The sequence below is a fragment of the Trypanosoma equiperdum genome, assembly GCF_001457755.1.
Source record: "Trypanosoma equiperdum strain OVI genome assembly, contig: ctg_1092, whole genome shotgun sequence".
Taxonomy (NCBI): Eukaryota; Euglenozoa; class Kinetoplastea; order Trypanosomatida; family Trypanosomatidae; genus Trypanosoma; species Trypanosoma equiperdum.
In genome coordinates, this window is record NW_027123052.1 from 8,428 (window position 1) to 26,655 (window position 18,228).

The 18,228-nt window shown below is 50.5% G+C and overlaps 2 protein-coding genes and 1 pseudogene across 3 annotated transcripts; all 3 read right to left on the minus strand.

Annotated features, from left to right (window-relative positions):
* Positions 1-1,355: 1,355 nt before the first annotated feature.
* On the minus strand, positions 1,356-7,868 carry TEOVI_000843600 (ATP-dependent DEAD/H RNA helicase, putative; the record flags this gene model as incomplete). Its single annotated transcript, XM_067220239.1, has 1 exon — positions 1,356-7,868. One exon carries the CDS (start codon positions 7,866-7,868, stop codon positions 1,356-1,358), a length of 6,513 nt encoding a protein of 2,170 aa, XP_067076340.1.
* A 753-nt stretch (positions 7,869-8,621) lies between these two features.
* On the minus strand, positions 8,622-11,069 carry TEOVI_000843700 (GPI inositol deacylase 2; the record flags this gene model as incomplete). Its single annotated transcript, XM_067220240.1, has 1 exon — positions 8,622-11,069. One exon carries the CDS (start codon positions 11,067-11,069, stop codon positions 8,622-8,624), a length of 2,448 nt encoding a protein of 815 aa, XP_067076341.1.
* A 599-nt stretch (positions 11,070-11,668) lies between these two features.
* TEOVI_000843800:pseudogene lies at positions 11,669-17,722 on the minus strand (annotated as a pseudogene). The gene has a single exon. A coding segment is annotated over exon 1 (6,054 nt).
* Between the last annotated feature and the right edge of the window lie 506 nt (positions 17,723-18,228).

Sequence of the window (18,228 nt, forward strand, 5' to 3'; positions counted from 1 at the left end):
CCCGCGGCAACTTGTTCTGACAAAAACTGACCGTGGTGTGTTTCCCGCCATTTATTAGGGGAAAATGTCACGCGAAACCAAAGTAAAGAGGGCAGAAATAACTACTCACCAACCTCTGACCTGCTGAAAAATGGTGAGGGACAGAGAATGTAGTTGGATTACTCAGCCAGGGATAACTTGTATTTGTGCTCGCGTCATGTTGTGTTTCAGACTAGAGGTGTCATTTGCACAGATAGATTCACATCATTGTTCCAACAGAAAGAGTAAATAAGGGGTGACGAATGATAGGGTGCGAAGGAAGGAATAAATAACTCAGAACCAAACGAAGTATAAGTTTCGTCAAGACATTTCGTACGACAAGAGTGAAACGTTATAGTCATCAGTGGTTTCATTTGTGGTAGCGGTGGTGCCGATCACTTGTGAGCCCGCCGGTAGGATGAAGGGTTCTTCCACTGAACAATAACATGGCGGCGCGCTTTTCCACACCCAACTTTGTTAGGTCACACACACACGAAACAAATCCAACTGAATGTTCCATTGCTAAGGGTACAGTAGCAAAATGGGAGGAAATAAGTGCATAATCTGCTGAAGCGCACTACCAGTCCCTGGAATGAAGGTGATTACAGATAACTAACTTCAACATACTCGAGCATTCTTTCAGCCATTCGAGCGGCCAATAAGGGAACCGTTGCACTTCCTTCCTTTCCTCCTCCTTCCCCCTATAAATATCGCACTGGTAGCGCCCACGGGGATGCCTCACCGTCCCTAGGCGCTGCGGCGTCCCATGAACAATATCATGAACGGTTAAACAAAAACAGAAGTAAAAAAGTGAACTTTTTGAATACTGGTGGAGGAAGAGGAAATAACAAGTATTTATGCACGACACAAAAATGATATTGGTACAAGGTTGAAAGCAAAGTGCTTTGGAGACCCATCGTTGGGGCGAGGAATTTCTCACCACTCCCATTCAATGTGCACGAATAAACTCCCGCCTGCTCCACACCTTTGTACGCTCATTATCTCGTTCACCTTCTCTCACATCATCATCATTCCTTTATCATCTCCCTTCATTTATGCTTGCACGACAGCAGAGGTGTCATCCCACAGAGACACACATACACATACACACACGCACACGTATACAAATATCATCTTCAGCATGCGACGGCCAACACAGTTCAGTGGGAGTGAGGAAGACGCTAATCACATTCCCTCCATTTATTCCCCCTTGTCTTTCTCCCTCAGTTTCCCCTTGCGTATTTCCCTCGTCTACTCTCGTCGCTCCCCAACTTCCATGACTAGTCAATAAAAATAGATAAAATTAAAACAAAAACAAAAACAAGACCGACAAACCCTCACTTCTGCTCATTTCGCTTTGCAGCGAGCTCGCTCACCCATTTCGCCTTTTTGGCGGCGTACTTTTCCTCGGCAAATCGCTTCTGTATTTGCAGCTGGAGTGAATTTAACCGCTCGGCTACTTTCAGCAACCTCGGAGCTCCCGCACTGTAACCTTCCTCCTGTGCTGTAAAAGATTCATCAGGCATAATGGCTGTTAGAATGCTGGCGGCCGGTAAGTGAGCCTTCCGCACCAGTCCAGCCAAATTGGAAATGAGTTTTTCGGCTCTGTTGAGCACCGAGTAGGAAAGAGACTGTGAGAGCCCATTGAGTTCCTCCAGCATCGTGAAGCGGTAGTTCTTCCGAGTGGTGTCAATCTGCGCTTTAACGCGGAGGAAATCAGCGAGACAGGCGTTGATGAGAACCTGCGCTCCATCATGACGCCATCCGTCTGATACATCGAGAACGGGAAGCAGACGACGGTCGCAGAAGAGATCGTCGCGGAGAGAAAAGACAACTTCATCAACAGAAGTGAAGACGTCACCGCAACCACTGATGGCCACAAACGGGTGACGAGCCTTAAACTGAACGGCAGATTCCTTGAGCGCATCCATTAGTGGGAAATCACCGGCGCCGTTGCCAAATATAAGTTGGTCGCCACCCGTTTCCACGTATGGCAAGCGGGGACCTTCACTCGATTCCTCCTCTTCCTCCTCTTCCTGCTCCTTTCCCTTCTCTTCTTTCTCCTTCTTCTCGTCCAACCTTGACGCCAATTGGTTGTAGAAGGCAGAAAGCAGAGCAAAGAACTCTGTGTTATCAAAAGGACGTACGGAGGGGGAGCAAACATCAACGGGCGACAGTACGACACGATGTTGTGTGGCATTTGTTTTGCCCTCCCACACCACGCTTACAGCCGGGTCAAGTAAAGCGGAACGATGAATTTCCAGCGGTACACCACATGTTTGGTGGAATGAGAAGAGATAGGCAAGCAGTTCTGCAATAGGTTCATCCGTAACACCGCTGTGTAGCTCCTTATCGAGAGCAGGTGGATAGTGAGCCTCATGGAAAACTCCAGAGGTCAGCATGCGAATAAAGGCGAATCCCTCATTACCCACATGGGCCTCCCTGAAAACGTACATGACATCTTGCAACAAGGAACCCAATGAAGAGGGGCGGTCCCGAAAGTGGAGTCCTTGCTTCTGCAGGAATACAAGGAGCATTTGCAGGTACTCTATGGTGAATCCCTCCATGTTACTTTGTGCAAATGCCTCCCGGCGTTGGAAAAAGAGCGGATTAACAAACAGCCTCTCGGCCAACTTCTTAACGTGCTGCTTCCATGCGTCCTCGTGCTTCAACGACCTGTGCGTGTTATAATCATATAACTGAAGTAGTCGCAACTGTGATATGGGGTCCATCTGCACATTCCCCTTAATCACCGTCATGCCGCTCGTCATAAGCCGCTTAATGCGTTGCATGGTAATCCCTAGGAAAATCAAGTGGCCGAGGTGATCGAGACCACGACGACCCGCACGACCCATCATTTGACGGAACTGCGTCGGATTTAACAGGATGTGATCACCGGCGAGTACAACAGAACGACACGGGCTGTGAATGCCCAGCGCCAATGTTTCCGTGGAGAAAATAACACCGCAGTGGCGGCCTCGGAACAGCCTTTCCACGTGACCACGAAGTTTACCCTTCACACCGGCATGATGCATCCCAATACCCCGCTTTAAAGCGCGAAGAAGGAGGTCCTCCCCCTCACCTTCGCAGTCCTTTATTAGTTCCTTTACGACATCGGGTTCCACGCTGCACCCCGCCCCAATGAAAGTGAACTCGGGAAGAATATCTGGGACTTCGCAGACCTCCCCCTCATCTTCTTCACCTTCGTCCACATCACGCTCGGCCCTCTCCACCTCACCATCCTCATTAGTCCTGAGGCGCTTTTGCTTCAGCGTGGACTCGCGTTGTTTGTGCCTCGCCTCCCGCTCCGCGGCCGCGCGCTCCACCTTGGCTTTGTAGAGGGCGAATTCCTCAGTTTGCCGGTAGCGCTCCTCTGCCTCTTCCAGCTGCTCCACAACGTACTTCACCAAGTCTTCACAGTCTTCGGACTCGAAGCTGAACACAATAGCTGGGCCCATGTCCCTAGCGGAAATCTCGCGCAACACATTCAAACTTTGCTCTCGAATAAATTGCCTTGATCCCGGAAAAGCCGCCTCCGGCACCGCCTCATCTGACTCTTGCTCACTTCTACCCTCAGTGTTGGTCCTGCTTTGTTGTTGTGCGCGCTTCCTCTCCATAGCTGCAACAGCATAGCTACCGAGCGCCGCCTCCTTCTCGTTCAACTTTTGCGCAAAGGCTGCAAGGATGGTCTCCGTTGCATGTTTCATCGTGGAGTTGAACTCTTTCACCTGTTCATCGGAGGAAATATCCGGCTTCTTCACGCTACTGTTGCTTAGCAGAACCCACTGAGCGAAGGCGTCCTTTACTTCCCGTTCATACAGACGTGCACGCTGCTGGGTAATATACAAGTCCGCTTCAAAGTATCTCCCTGGCTCAAGGAGCTTGAGCTTCGACTGCAGCATCTGAACCCGCGGTATCGAAGACAACTTCGGCCAAATGATGTTATCGAAGGCGGTTCGCATTTCCCCAAATAATGATACCACCTCACTGGGGACAAGGGTAATGTCAGGAGGGAATCCCCGCTGGAGTTGGTCCGTTGTGAGGATGGACAAGGGATGTAAGTCGTGGATGTAGCGGTTCTCATATGTGGTAGTGAGTTTCTTCAAAGACGTACGCGTATCGGGAGGGGGAAGATAAATGTACTTCTTTATGTCATTCCATCGCTGAATGGTTTGGCCCTCCGATGGAAGCACGTGTACCCTATAGTCACGTGCCTTAGCGGGTGTGTCAACTGCCTGCTCCTTCAGCCGAGATTGCACGCGATTAAGCCACCCACACAGTTGCTGAGTTTCTCCCAGCGTGGCTGAAAGCGCAACGAAAGGGCAGGGCAGAAGGGCAAGAATGCGTTCCCACACGTCACCATTGCCATTGCTCTCCATGGAGTGAATCTCATCGAGAATTACGTAATCGATAAGGTCAACCCATTCAGCGTACTTGGGTGAAAGCAACATGGTTTCAAATGTCTCGGGCACAGTCAGAAGTACTTGGCAGGAATCGTGGAACTGATGGTAGTCGGCCCCACCAAGAACACCATAAATATATTTACCACTATTTTTGTACTCTTTGGACCCATAGCGAGCGCAGACATCGGCCACCGCTTGATTAATCAACGCACGGGCGGGAGCAAGGTACACAACAATCCGCCTGTTGGAGCGGCGAAGAGTGTTATACATGCAGTAATACGAAACAAACGTTTTCCCAGCTGAAGTTGGGGCACACACTACAGCACTCCCGCGATTGTCCACGATGTCAAGGAGCTCTCGCTGCCAACTGTCTGGGTTGAAGGCAACGCGGTAATCGGGTCTTCGAATGACCGGCCGCTCAAGCAGGTGTCCCATGTGAATGAGTTGCATCATTTCTGGTGTGTCGGTCAGTTGCCGCATCCGCGGGAGCATCGTTGGCCCTAACAAACTCGGTGCCTTATTTTGCCACTGAGTGATGGCACGGTCCAGCTTGCTGTAGTAATCTTCCCCAAAGTCCAGGTGCCTCAGAGCGGAGCGTACCGTGTCAAGGTCCTCTTGCGATATTTGCAGACCCTCGTTTTGGACCACCGACAAGACGTGATGGTGGCAATAAAGAAACAGCGGAATGGCTACCGATAGATCCGGTGTTTCCTTGGCCAAACGGGCACGCTCCCGCTCACTACGCCAGTTTTCGAGACGAAGTTTAACTACGAAGCATTTGATTTTCATCTGGATGTGCAGTTCCACGTAGGACAGATACACCCACCGCAGGTACGACGCAGCTTCCGCGCTTGTTATATCCGACTTGAACTTCCGCAGCCCCTCCAGTTCTCCCCATTCTGTGCTCTTATCACTTATGGTGGCGACGAGGTTATCAATGACTGTAAAACCGTATGGCACAGCAGTCTCCGTCTTCAAGCCCTTTTTCTTGACAGCGCGGTTCTTTGCCGAGGGATCTTCAAGCGTGAGCGCAAACTCCGCCTCACGGAGCCCACTGGAAGCCACAAGCAGGCGCCACATGGAAATCTTTAACGAAATATCGCTACCTTCACTCTTTCCAATCGTGCGATCGGGCTCGAAACCTTTGGTGAACTTTGCCTCCGCGAGTCGCTTGACTGCAGCCAAAAGTTTCTTCACAGCGTCATCACGATCTTTGTTGGTCGTACGTCCGTGCGTTGGGTCGATGCTGCGGAGGTGATCGTCCATTTGCTTCAACCAACTCTGAATGCTACTTGCGGCGTCTTTCAAATTCTTCTGCTCACGAATTTCATCATCCTTGCTACGCCCCTTCTTATTACGCTGTCCCTCGTGCTCATTATTCCCCTTTTTCTTCTTCGCGGCCGCACCCTTACCACACCCTCCTGCACCTCCTGATCCAGCGGCGTCAGTGCTTTCTTGCTCATTATCCGAGCAAACCAAAGTTAGTGGTTGGGCGGCGAAACCACTTATTCCCATGGACTGCGCCTGCTGGAAGGCGTTACGGACGAACTTCGTCTGAAACTCCTGCGCATGTCTTGCTTCCTTCTCAGTCATGTGAATCTTTGCCTCACGCTCCCCATCAGCATCAGTAACGTCGTTGAACTTGTCGAAAGGAGTGGTTATATCCCACCCAATAAGCTCATTGGCGGCGCCGTAGCCATCGGGTATCGGCCGCTTTGCCTTGTGTCCCTCCACCTTGAAGGTTTTGGCCAGGTGCTCTACTAACTCGTGTTTAAGGTACGGATATTCCTGAAGCTGCACAGGTTGAGGCTGAGCTAGCTCAGGGAGGCTCCTAAACGGTGTCGAGGTAATGTCAAGTGTGTCGTCGTCCATAAGATACTGCCAAGTCATGGAGATGTCCCCTACACCGTCTTCATCCAACAAATGGCTTGGCGCTTCTTCGCGTAGCAATCGCGCAACGGCGTAGAGGAGATGTCCGTCGATAATGTCGAATACCTGACCGCCTCCGTTGTCGCAGCCAGCGTGTCGAAGTGCGCTAAGGAGAAATGGTGAGATATCCGCAATAAAGTTTTGGAGCACGGCGCTGGGTAATGCCGCCTGGGCCCTGGCCTCGCAGCTCAGTATTCCCACAATGTAAGCCGTTATAACAAGGGCCTGACAAAGCTGCTGCTCTTGTTCGCTTCGTTCCTTCATGGTTAGATAGGTGCGTACTGCCGAACAGACAATCTTCTCACGGAATGTCAGGTCCTCGTTCAGCACGTTCAATGATTTTTGGGACAATGTGGGCAACGTCACTTCACGTTCGAGTGATTGAGCCAACGCGCGCACCTCCGGCTCGATTCCCAGCGAGCGCTCAAGGGTTGAGCCGTCCACGCCCATGGTGAAGACGATCATAGAGTTCTCCCTGTAGATGACACGAGACGAGTACGCGACTTTGAGGCGGCGGGAGGCTGCCCAAAGCAGCAGACATCGAATATACATAGCCGCATCATTTCCTATTTCCTCGTCCTCAACGATGCTCCTGTACGGCCGACGTGCAGGCACAGCGACGGCACCGCTGGAGTTGACACCTGAGGATGCATTAGTTGTTTCAACCTCCGGATTGACAAAAAACTCTTGCAGCGGGTTCAAGGAACCCAGTTGCTCACCGTCAGACATGAAGATAAACTCCGGCTCCCACTCTTTCAGGTAGGTCTCAAAGGCCTCACTATGGAAACTTGGAAAGGTACGCACGGTGAAGCGGGAGCCGCCTGGGCACTCGCTCGCGGCTGTCAGTGCCAGTCGTAAGTTTTCCCTCATCAGCATTTTCGCAGGGGCTCGTTCCCACATCCACAACATACTATCGAAGAAAACAATGTGGAATCGGGCCCCGCGGCACTCCATATCGAAGAGCAGCTTTTGTGCATTGTACATGACATGTAATGGCTGTATGAGGTCCCAGTCTACATATGGTGGTGAGAGGGCAGACATGAACAAGGAATCACCGTCTATAAAAAACATCTCCGTTGCGGCAAGATGTGCGAACATGTCACAGAGTTCGGGCCGTGCAGTGGCGTAATGGTGCTCCACCGCCGTACGCAGCAGCTCTTCTTCAATCACAGCTCGCATCTTCCCATCCTTCTGGACGGCAGCAACAAGGAACTTCCACGCATTGCGTTCCTCTTCCTCGTGCTTCAGGGTGCCGACAATTCCACCGGCTGGTGGCTTCCCTCCGTTTCGGAACGCGGATAACACGGCGTCACATACGCGACTTAATGCGCTGCGGCGACGTGCAACTTGAGCGATTTTCCCCTCATATGAGGCATCAGCCTCTTCCTGAATCGGAATGTTTTTGGCTTCGAAAATGGCCTGTAGGGCCCCTACGGTATCCATAGGAATTTTTAAAAAATCATCATCCTTGAGACAGTTACCGAACAGCAGGTTAAGATCCCGTTGCTGAGTAGCCATGCACTGCCTTACTCACCTTTCACCTTCTTTCAGTTCCCTTTTTCTCCTTCCCTGAATTTTACCCTTTTCTCTTGTTCGCTATATAAAAACTATAACCTGAGATTTCTCTTTTATATGCCTGCTTTTTGTTCTGCTTCTTAGGATCACTTAGTTAGTTTATTTTTTTTATTTTATTTTTGTTCTGTGCGTGTATTTCACCTTTGTTAGCTAAATTTCTGACAGATAATGTGAGCAGAAAGAAGGAAAAAGGATTAAGCACTACGTCCATCTCATGGTATTACCGGCGCGCAACTTAAACATTCCGCATTTTTTATGCAAAGGAATTTCAAGTATGCCGTGGATAAGCAAACACACGAACACAGGGAAGGAGAGACCGTCGCAGCATACACAACTGCGTGCGAAATGCAAAGGAGCGGCAAGAAAAGAAAAATGAAACAACACCGACAAAAACAGAAGACGACAAACGTCAACCATGGATTGGGTAGCCGCAATATTATAAAAAGTTATGGCCCTCACGCCTTCCTGCCGAGACAAGTGTGGATTTTCATCGCAGGTTGGAGGTCGACTACGAAAGTCTCGTACGACACCACTGCAGCGTCGTTTGTCTCCCAGTGTGCCGCCAGTCCACCAAGCAGCAACAAAAAAAAAGACAGGGAGAGAGGAGGAAGAAAACGAAAAAAAACAAAAAGGAAAGGAAAGGAACACGAGAGCCGTGATTCCAAAAGCAAAGTTAATATACACGCTTTTATTTTCTTAGTTTGAGGTACCAGGAGCTAGAAGGGTGCCACCACTACCACCGGACACGAGCGCCGGACCAAGCAAAAAACATGGAAAGGCGTACAGCAGCACCCAAACAATACGAAAAGACGCCACTGGAACACTGATCATCCAAACAAGGGGAATCAGCACAAGGAGAATGCACAAATGCGGTGACAGCCGCTGAATCCATGGGCTGGCCAAAGCCTTGGCCAAAGAAGACAGTTTGTCCCTATGAAGCTGCTCACAAAACCGTTGCTCATGATATAAAGGCCACATCACGTATGAGAGAATAAGCACGAGTAATAGCACCTCCACGGCGCGACTGGTGAAGTCCACTACGGTGGCATCGTCAAACGTGGCTGATCGCAGCGCGTTCCTCCACGCGAAGAAGGGATGAAGGTGAATTAAGTGCAAAAGGGCGTAGGCCGACACTAACATATACGCCTCCTCCCTTCTGCCGTCACTGCTGTCAAAGGTAGCGGTTTGATATGACGCAGAGAGAGGCAGTAGAACTATAGTGAGACACAACCACACTAGGGCGCGGTCACATATACGCAGCGGTAACAACACACCACACAGAAAAACAACTACACCAAACACAGTGACCGGTATTATCCGGTTCCACGGCTCATCGCAATTATCATCGCTACGTGTGGGCGACCTGCGAACCCACCGCGGTAGTCTTAGATAGATGCACGCACGATGAGTAACCAACCAGAATTTCGTCCATCCAAACTTACTTCCCCTCAAAAGCAGCTGAAGCAAGCGATAAGCAATAATACCCATCCATATGCCTTTCAACGCGGGGCCGGAAGCGGCAAAAGCACACCAAACCAACATGAGAGGATCAAATGTGGGTTTGCACACAAGCGTGTCAGCGATCCAGGGCGACTTACATCCTTCCATTGCTGGTAGCAGACAACATGGTATCTGCACGAGTAACAAGTGGCCCACAATTCCCATTATCGGGGTAACCATAACAACAGCCGTGTGCGATGACGTGAACAATGATTTCCATGACCAATCTGCGCAGCAATGGGACAGCACACGGAGGTTCAGCAGCAGCCGCAGCAGCAGCGGGTGGATCGCGGAGAGGACGAAAGAACCGTATGAAAACGCCACCAACACGGTAAGGCCGACATGAGTGTAACTCGCCTCCGCCCACCACGAAAAGGCATCTGAAAAGGAGTGCGGCGGAGGTGCTGGATCATTGATGCCCTCTGGTAAAGACCAGTTCCGCAACTTAAGGTTCCTTGACTCGGGTGAAATACCATCCCCCCTGACCAGAGAATTTCTAATAACGGCAGAGGTCCAGAATTCAACAACACAGTAGTCCCTCATTATATCGTCATGAGAAAACGTCTTTCCACACACTTTTGGGTGCTCTGTGGTGACATCAATACACGACCCATTGTTGCACCCAATGCTGTCACTGAGGCGCGTGTGTTTAGACTGCACCATCAAGTCTAACGGCCCCGACGTAAGTGAAAGAATGCGGGGATTGCGATAGCCGTTGCGGTCATTAGCCAACACATTTTTCTGAACAGGATCCCAAAGTGTTTTGTACAACCTCCACATGGGCAGGTCAAGAAAAACAGGCATCTGACGGTTTGGACTGTTCAGTGTAATAACTCCGGCAATCAACGGGAAAACCTGTGAGTCTGATAGAGTCGACAGCGCCATTCGTACCACAACGCCACCCATGGAGTGACCAATGAGCCATATGAAGGGAGGGTTATGCGTCTCGTTTTTTCGGTCTTCATACAAAGTTATTATTGTATCCGCTACAAAATCTGCCTGATGATGCAGAAGAGCACCGCGATGGGCATTTGCCTGCTCGGAGAAATCAAAGGTGTACAACCTTCCCTTGATTTTTTGCTCCTGCAAAAAAAGAATGCCAAGCCGGTGGGCCTGCATGTAAGAGCCTGCGTTTCCATGAGCAAAGAATATAATTACCTCCGGCGGCTTTTCCTGCGTCGGTGCGTATGTGCTGTAACAATCAGGACAACTGACTTCAAAAAAGGAGTACGGCGGGCTGCTTCCCCTGTTACTCCTCTCGTCACCCCACTTCGGATTCTGCAAGAACAATCTTCGATAACTCAGTGGGTGCCACGCAACCGAGTCCGGAAACACACGAAATCGGTTGTTGTTGGCGTAGTCCCTGATCTGTAACCCAAGTCGCACGACCGAAAGTGCGTAGAGCAGTGCAGCAGCCAAAGAAAACAGTGTAAATAGCACAACGAGATTTTTCTTCCTTTGCGGAAGGGATGTCGCAGCCGGATTGACACCTGACGAGGGGGCACCAATTTCACTTAACTCTTCATCTTCTTGGCTAGGCATATGTTCGTCGCACAAACCTTTGTCGAAGCAGTACCCACTGACAGGTCCGTCCCCTGTATATGCACTGCAATCATCCTCCCTTTCATCACCACAAAGGCGCATTTTTCTTTTTTTTTCTTGCCTTGTCTTGTCTTGTCAGCCTTTGTCCGTGCACACCTTTCCCCCAGTCTGCTCGTTACACCTTTAGTGGTAAAAGAAAAGGAGAAACGAAAGCACAAGAACAACGAGAAATATACATATATATATATATATATATATGAAAACAGAAAGATAAAATAAAACACTTGAACGGGGAGAAGCGAATGGGGAAGGACACTCCACGCACACACATCCCATTGAGAGAAATATGTATCATATGCCGAGATGATAATCACCATACACATCCCACAAAGAAAGGCAAACAAACGAAGAAAAGAAACAAAAGCAACCTCACCCACTTTCTTAGGAGGGTTCACACACCGTCAAGGTTGTGAGGCCTAAAAGCAAAACCAACTTTCACGCATGAAGGAGGATCAAAACATCCTCGGTAAAACAAAGACATCTACCACTTGCGTACGCTGGCACTCCCACATGAGCACTAGTGATCATTACAATTTTAACATTTGACTACGACTAACACTTTCCAAAGCAAAGGGGACGAAACTCAGCAGAGGGTGCCACGGCTAACTCATATCGCGGCCATCGTTCTCCCATCCTCAGCTTCACTCACGTTTTAGTGGCCACTGAAGGAATTTAACTGCACTCACAAGTTTATTCGATATAATAACGGAGATATTCACCGACACATCTCTCAGGAGGCATACTACACGCCATGGTTGTGGAGGTCGCGAGACACGCGTATGACTCGCAGCGTCGGCCACAACCGCACCTTCAATGCGTGTGCGAAGGCAGAGGCGTAAATGGGAATCTTCCAGCCTCACGCTTGTTCGTTGATGGAGAGCAGGTTGCTCCGACGCGTGCAGCGAGGGGCGGATAGTTTGACCCGCATTATGGTTCATGAGACTTGGTTCCACTGGACTCTTTACTTCCATCAAACGTGGCGAAGCAAAGCCGCTACTGAAGTTGCGCAACTCCCCTTCATGATTAGTGCCGCCTTGCAGCCTCACACATCCACTCACCTCGCATCCCCCCGGTGCCTCATAGCAACTGCCGCAGCTACCAAATTGTGTGGAATGGCCACATTGGACAGCTGCTAAGGTAAACGAACTTATATCTAGTCCTTGTATTGGCCCGGACCTCGAGTGCTTTCCCTCATTTCCATAATCCCATGGTTGGTTATCAGCACACCATGGCAAGTCGCTCCACGGGATAGAAGTTGTGGGTGATTGGATTCCGCCATGTGCAGCCGTGGAAGAGGCTATTGCATGCAACACAGAATTCTTCAGTGTTACTGTGGCATGTCTTGCTACAATGATCTCCTTGTAGATGCAGTAGCCGCTACATCCCGTGAGTGATACCTTGGCACACTCTGCTTGTAAGGCAGGGCCCCCAACAGCACTTATAAATACACTTCGAGTTGCCTCCAGAGAGCTGTCACTAACAACAAATACAGCCTCCGAGCCGGCAAAAACACAGCGAGTGGCAGCAACCCTTGAATCCATTGCCACCGAAAGCCGTCGCACACGTACATTCTCCAACACCAATGAAGACCCATCCGTAACATGCAAGCGTACAGGCAATATTGGGGTGTCTGAATCACTCCGCTTCGTGGGTTTTGGTGCTTGCTGGTCACTTTCTTCATTTAATGGGCACCCACCATTTTGTCTTGGACCAATATCAATATCAGCTGCGGATGTGCGGTAGCGTACGTCATCACGCGGCACACCCGCCACAGCAGCCGCAGGTCTTCTGGACTCTTCTCGTGATGGTAACCTCCCGGAGTGAGTGGCTCCCTCTGATGTGCTTCGGTGAAAGAAAAATGTCATATTCTTATTGTGCATTGGGGGAACTACATCAGCAGCCCCGCACACCTCACCCCTGGCCCCGCTATGCAGTACTAATGTGTGCCAAATCACCTTGCTGTGAAGTTGGCCTATTTCTCCAGGCTTAAATGAATCAGTGGCACGGGGGACATGGCCAGATGAAGTGCCGCGAGACAAACCGGCTTTGTTTGCAAGACATGGTGTTGGAACACATTGCAGCAAGACATTGCGCAGTCGAACATACGCATTCGATCCCTTAGCAAAGATGGCAGCCCGCACTGCCGGGCATTTGTGCCCACAATCACATTTGTCTTCTTCCAGGACATTCAGCTGTGCAGCTTGCGTTTCCTGCACTATTACATAACACGAGTTCATGGACAGCTGGCCGCCTTCATAAACACGAATGGGACACCCCACTTGCTCTAATACACCATCTAACTCCAGAGACTGCGGCGCCATATCCGCAGCGGCAGCAGCATCACCGTCCAGGTGAAGAACGGTGTTGTCGAGTACACATTTCCCAAAAATTCTCACATTCCCCTGCAGGACGCTGAAGACATTCTTCACACTGGAAAAACGAGAAAACACCTGTGATGCTGTCACGCGGATAGCTCCGCCATGGGAAACTAACAGCGAGTAATTCCACACATTTTGTGCTAAGCAATCAGATAGATACACGTTCGACCCAACTAGAGCGTTGAAGGCGACGTTGCAAAACTCTGCCTTACACCGATACAGGTACGCGACAGCTTCGGCACCACACCTCACCGCAATCGCCGCGCCGCCGCCAAACACTGCATTATGAATAACAGCCGTCCCTTTGTCCATCACAAAACAAGATGGGGGTTGACCGCAAAGACTAGAGCAAGTGGTTGCGGGTCCCAAAGGGCCTGACAGCCGACATGCTCCAAAGTCTCCGGATACGCTGACCTCTAAGAGGCTATCCACCGTCGCGTCAAATCTTGCACCGCAGTTTACGTGGACACCTGAGCGCGAGAATCCGCTAATCTTCACATTGCCCTCAACCTGCACAATGCCGTTTCTGTTCTCAATACCGCACACCCGCGCCCTGTAACTTCCGTGATGAACAATGCACGTTCCCTGATTGAGCACAAGCACACCAACATGGTTACACTCAGTAGTACAGTGATTAAGACAACATTTCGCACTATCCACCAGGTAACCGTTGGCAACGTCGGACGCTACACATTGCCAGGCCTCCATCTCCGTATCCGCGTCAAGCGCGGCGTAACCAAAAGTTACGTGACGAACTTCGCACGCAGTTAACTCACAATGGCTACCTGCCCACGCCTTTACACCTAAACTCCACGTTCCACCGCATAAGCACGTGGGGGAAGTCGTGGCGGTCTCATCCAAATCCCTGCAAACGCCGCACCCTCCGTCGACACTTACGGAACTGCAAGTGATGACGGGCGCGTACACCGGCGATTCAGTCGATTGGGGCTCGCCTGGTAAATCGGGCGGCGCTACGGAAGCTGTACAGCCATGGAACGGGTCATCGCTCATGTCCACCATACACTTTTTGAGGCATAAATAGCCACCGTTGTGAGAAGTAAAACCGCTCTCAAGACTTCCACGGACGGTAACGCCAACGCATCGAACGTGACTCGACCGGCTATCCAATCCGCGAATGCGGCACTGAAAAATGCAGGGGATGCCACCCAATATACAGTGTGGTGCGTCCGAGTTGTCTATGCTAAGCTTAGACTGATTAAAGGCGAGCACCCCAACCTGCTCTGCGTATGCCCCACAGGAATATAACCTGCACTCCGCACCATCAAACACAAAACTGTTGGATCGGCACACCCCCACGCATTCCCTGCAAAGAACAACAGATCCTTGGGAGGCAGTAAACCCAAGAGAGTGATCAGTAACTAAGCAGCGACTCAATGTTGCACTACTGTTCACAATTCTAACCGCGCACGTTTTACGCGATGCCGGAAGTGTCGACATGACGATCACGTCGGTTAACTCGATAGAACTTTTATCGTAGGCAAATATGGATGTTATCCCGGTGTCCTTCAGTATCAAACCCCTGGCCACGACAGTTGCCTCGCGTACCTCTAGCCCAAATGCACCTCCTACGAACGACAGCGGCAGTAAGGTCTCCGTGTTCGCTTCCGTTGCTACACCTTCACAGTCATTGCTATTGTTTGCTTTATTCGCTTTACTTTTGGTGGTGCCACTTCCCCTCCGCTTTTTCGAAAAAGCTCTTCTAATAGAGGAGACATAATCATTTTCTTGCTCAACTTCATCCACAGCCAACGGCAGGGCAGACTTGTGTACGCCGCGCCAGCCGCGACCCATGTCGTACCGCAGCTCACCTCCCTCCACAGTAAAAACTGCATTGCTCTCGTTATCCCCCCCAGATCCACAGGTATTCATTAGAGGCAGTCGGTACCAGCCGTTTTCACGACCACGTAGCGCCAGTAGCGTGCGGCAGCGTTTCTCAAATAGCTCTGGGGGTCCTGCGTCGTTGTTGATTGTGCACTTGGCACCGTTCAAAGCAAATATGCCCACATGATTTGTGAAGGCAGAGCTGCTGTCAAATGTTGCACGTGAGGCTTCAACTGTGTATCCGTTAACGACGTGCTCAGCGTGGCAACTGTAGAAGTGTGCCACCGAGTGTGATATCACTGAAAAACCAAAATAAACGTACTCAGCGAGGCAGTGACGGGCGGTAACCAATCCACCCAGCTCTACACTGAGGCCCGTGGGACGGTTACCGTCGGATGCCTCAAAAACGACTTGATCCCCGCCATAAAACCGAGTGCCAGCGAAAAAAGCCCGGCATCCAGCAACGCTCACGGCATTGATGTAGCCAGCCATGATGTCACAATCAGAGATATCCACAGAAGCATCCTGCTCAGCAAGAATAACCCGCTCACACTCGGACGGTGCAATACTGCATCCGCCACGGGCACACAACCGTGCGCTATTTGAAACATGAATAAAAGAATGCAAAACGTTCAGGGAGGCCACTCCCGTAAAACCAGTGTCCTGGCAATCAGCGGAAGGGGGAGCATAGCGCTTCATCACGGTCCCATCGCGCAGATCCAACTTCGATTCATCCAATACTAGAATTCCCTCGCGGTAGCCATCCGGCACATCGACGAACAACTTTGAACGAGAGAAAATCACTTGACCCTGCCCTTCCACCACAATGCTTCCGGTGACAATACAACTATCTACTTCCAGCGTTCCTAATACGGTGATAACGGAGGCATACACCTCGAGTTTTTGCAACCGTAACGTACAATCTGGTGGAATTACACACTGCTCGGTGGTGCTTGACCATCTGATGGAGGTGAGGAAAGACTCTACTCCGCTCCCACCCTCACCACAAAGGACCAGTCGGATGGGGGCACATTCACAGGTTTTGTTCTTGTCGCAGAAGGCACAGTTGATCCCAGTCCCCCCACTCCCCCCTTCGCCAACGGAGTTGCTTTCTTCTCCAGCTTCTCCTTCACTTGCAGCGCATGTGCAGATCACTGGGGTCACCTCGTCCCTCCCCTCCTCGGCTAAGCGAGACAAAACTTCATTTTCCATTGTTTCGGCGGCATCCGTCTTGCATTCTCCCGCCCCAGCTGAACTCCCAAAAGCGGGGCTATTGACTGTGGGATTCGCATTGTTATCTAGCGGTGGATTAAGCATCCCTTCCCTCGCGCACAGCGGCGCAAGCAAAATGTTAAAAGATAAGTTTTCGCGAAGTGCGCCACTGGTGGACGGGAGGTTGCAAACGAACATATCATCATCCACAACCGTGTCCTTGGTAGGGTGCTCCGGTGACTGAAACAACGCCCGCCTTCGTGGAGCGTCCAAGAAAATGTCCATCACCTCAGACGAGAAACGCATCTGCTGCAATTCTCCACATGAACACACCACCTTCTCCCTCCGTGTCGTGCCCGAATCCCCTTCAATCCCGTCATCACTTGTGATTGCAGAACTGCGCTGCCCCTCATCGTTCGTTACTGCCGTGGCTGCTGCTGATAGCCCCTCCCTTGTTGCAAGTTGGTTTGCCCCGGGAATTCGCTTTTGTCCAGTAACCTTACTTCTGAAGAGATGCGGGTGGGAGTTTCGAATGTGTTGGATTCCTAAGTCATGCTCCTCAAGAGAGTAGGCGGAAGCGGCTGACTGCTGTGGCATCCATGCGGCATCGTCGTTTCCTCCATGAGCTCCATTCCCAACCAACCACCGCCGCGACTCATCAACTGTTACTCTGCTGTCACACCCGAACGGGTTGAGTGTTGTGTAAAGGGAGTGAAACAGCAAACTGAGACCCTCCACATCCACCGTCCACTGCTGAGACATGAGTTCAAAAGAGCAAATGGCTCCATAATGGATAAACGTCGCAAAGAGACGGGGCGAGACAACAAAAACAAGTGGCATGCGCTGCAGCTCTTCTAAAAAAAGCACTCGCAGGGAGATGATAAACTCTTTCTTGTTCTCATCCTCGTAGCGCAACTGAACGAACCAGTTAGTCAGGTCATCCTCGTCAAGAAGCTCAACAGCAGTGCAGCAACCCCCTAATAGCGTGTGAAGGTTCTGCTTAAAATGGGCATAAAGCCGTTGTAGGCGTTGAAGGTACGAAGTGGACAGTTGGAGCATCTGCTTCTTCCTCCTGTGCGTCCACCTCACGATCCAACCCTCTTCTAGAGCTATTGGAGAGAGAAACGGAGTAGAAGCCCTTATCAAACGGAAGAGACAAAAAACAAAAGACACACAAGTTGGCGTACGGCACTCGGTAAGTAAAGTTAGCAGAGAGCTAAAACAAAAGTAAGACATAAAAAATAATTGCCCTTCCGCTTTCATGAGAAGCAGCCACCCCCCTCCTCCCAGCGACGGCTGCCGTTTCCATACGAGAGGGGAAACAGGTGACAACCACTTGAAAGAGAAATGCAAACGATAACAACATCATATACCCAACACAAGCAGTCAAAGTGGGCTACGCGGCAAAGTGCTGGCAGCGGAAGCAAAACACACTATGATAATAGGATGACAAAGTGGAAAAAAAACAGAATGACAAAGATGACGGGTAGCACTACAACAATAATTCTTTTGAGAATCACTACGAGCAGGTCTCGTGGTTTTCCTGTCCCTCTGTGAGAAACGACAACGTAAATCGAAATAAACAAAAATAAAGGCACAATATTGTAGGAGAAGGGTCTTTTCATCCTGATATCCCCGTTCTTTTTCTTTTTCTTGGTTCGTGAGATACCCGTACGGGAAACTGAGCAAACACGTCTGCCCTGTTGAAAGGGGGAAAATGGACCACGACATTTCCAAAAATATAAAAGAACACCACTTTGTACTCCCTC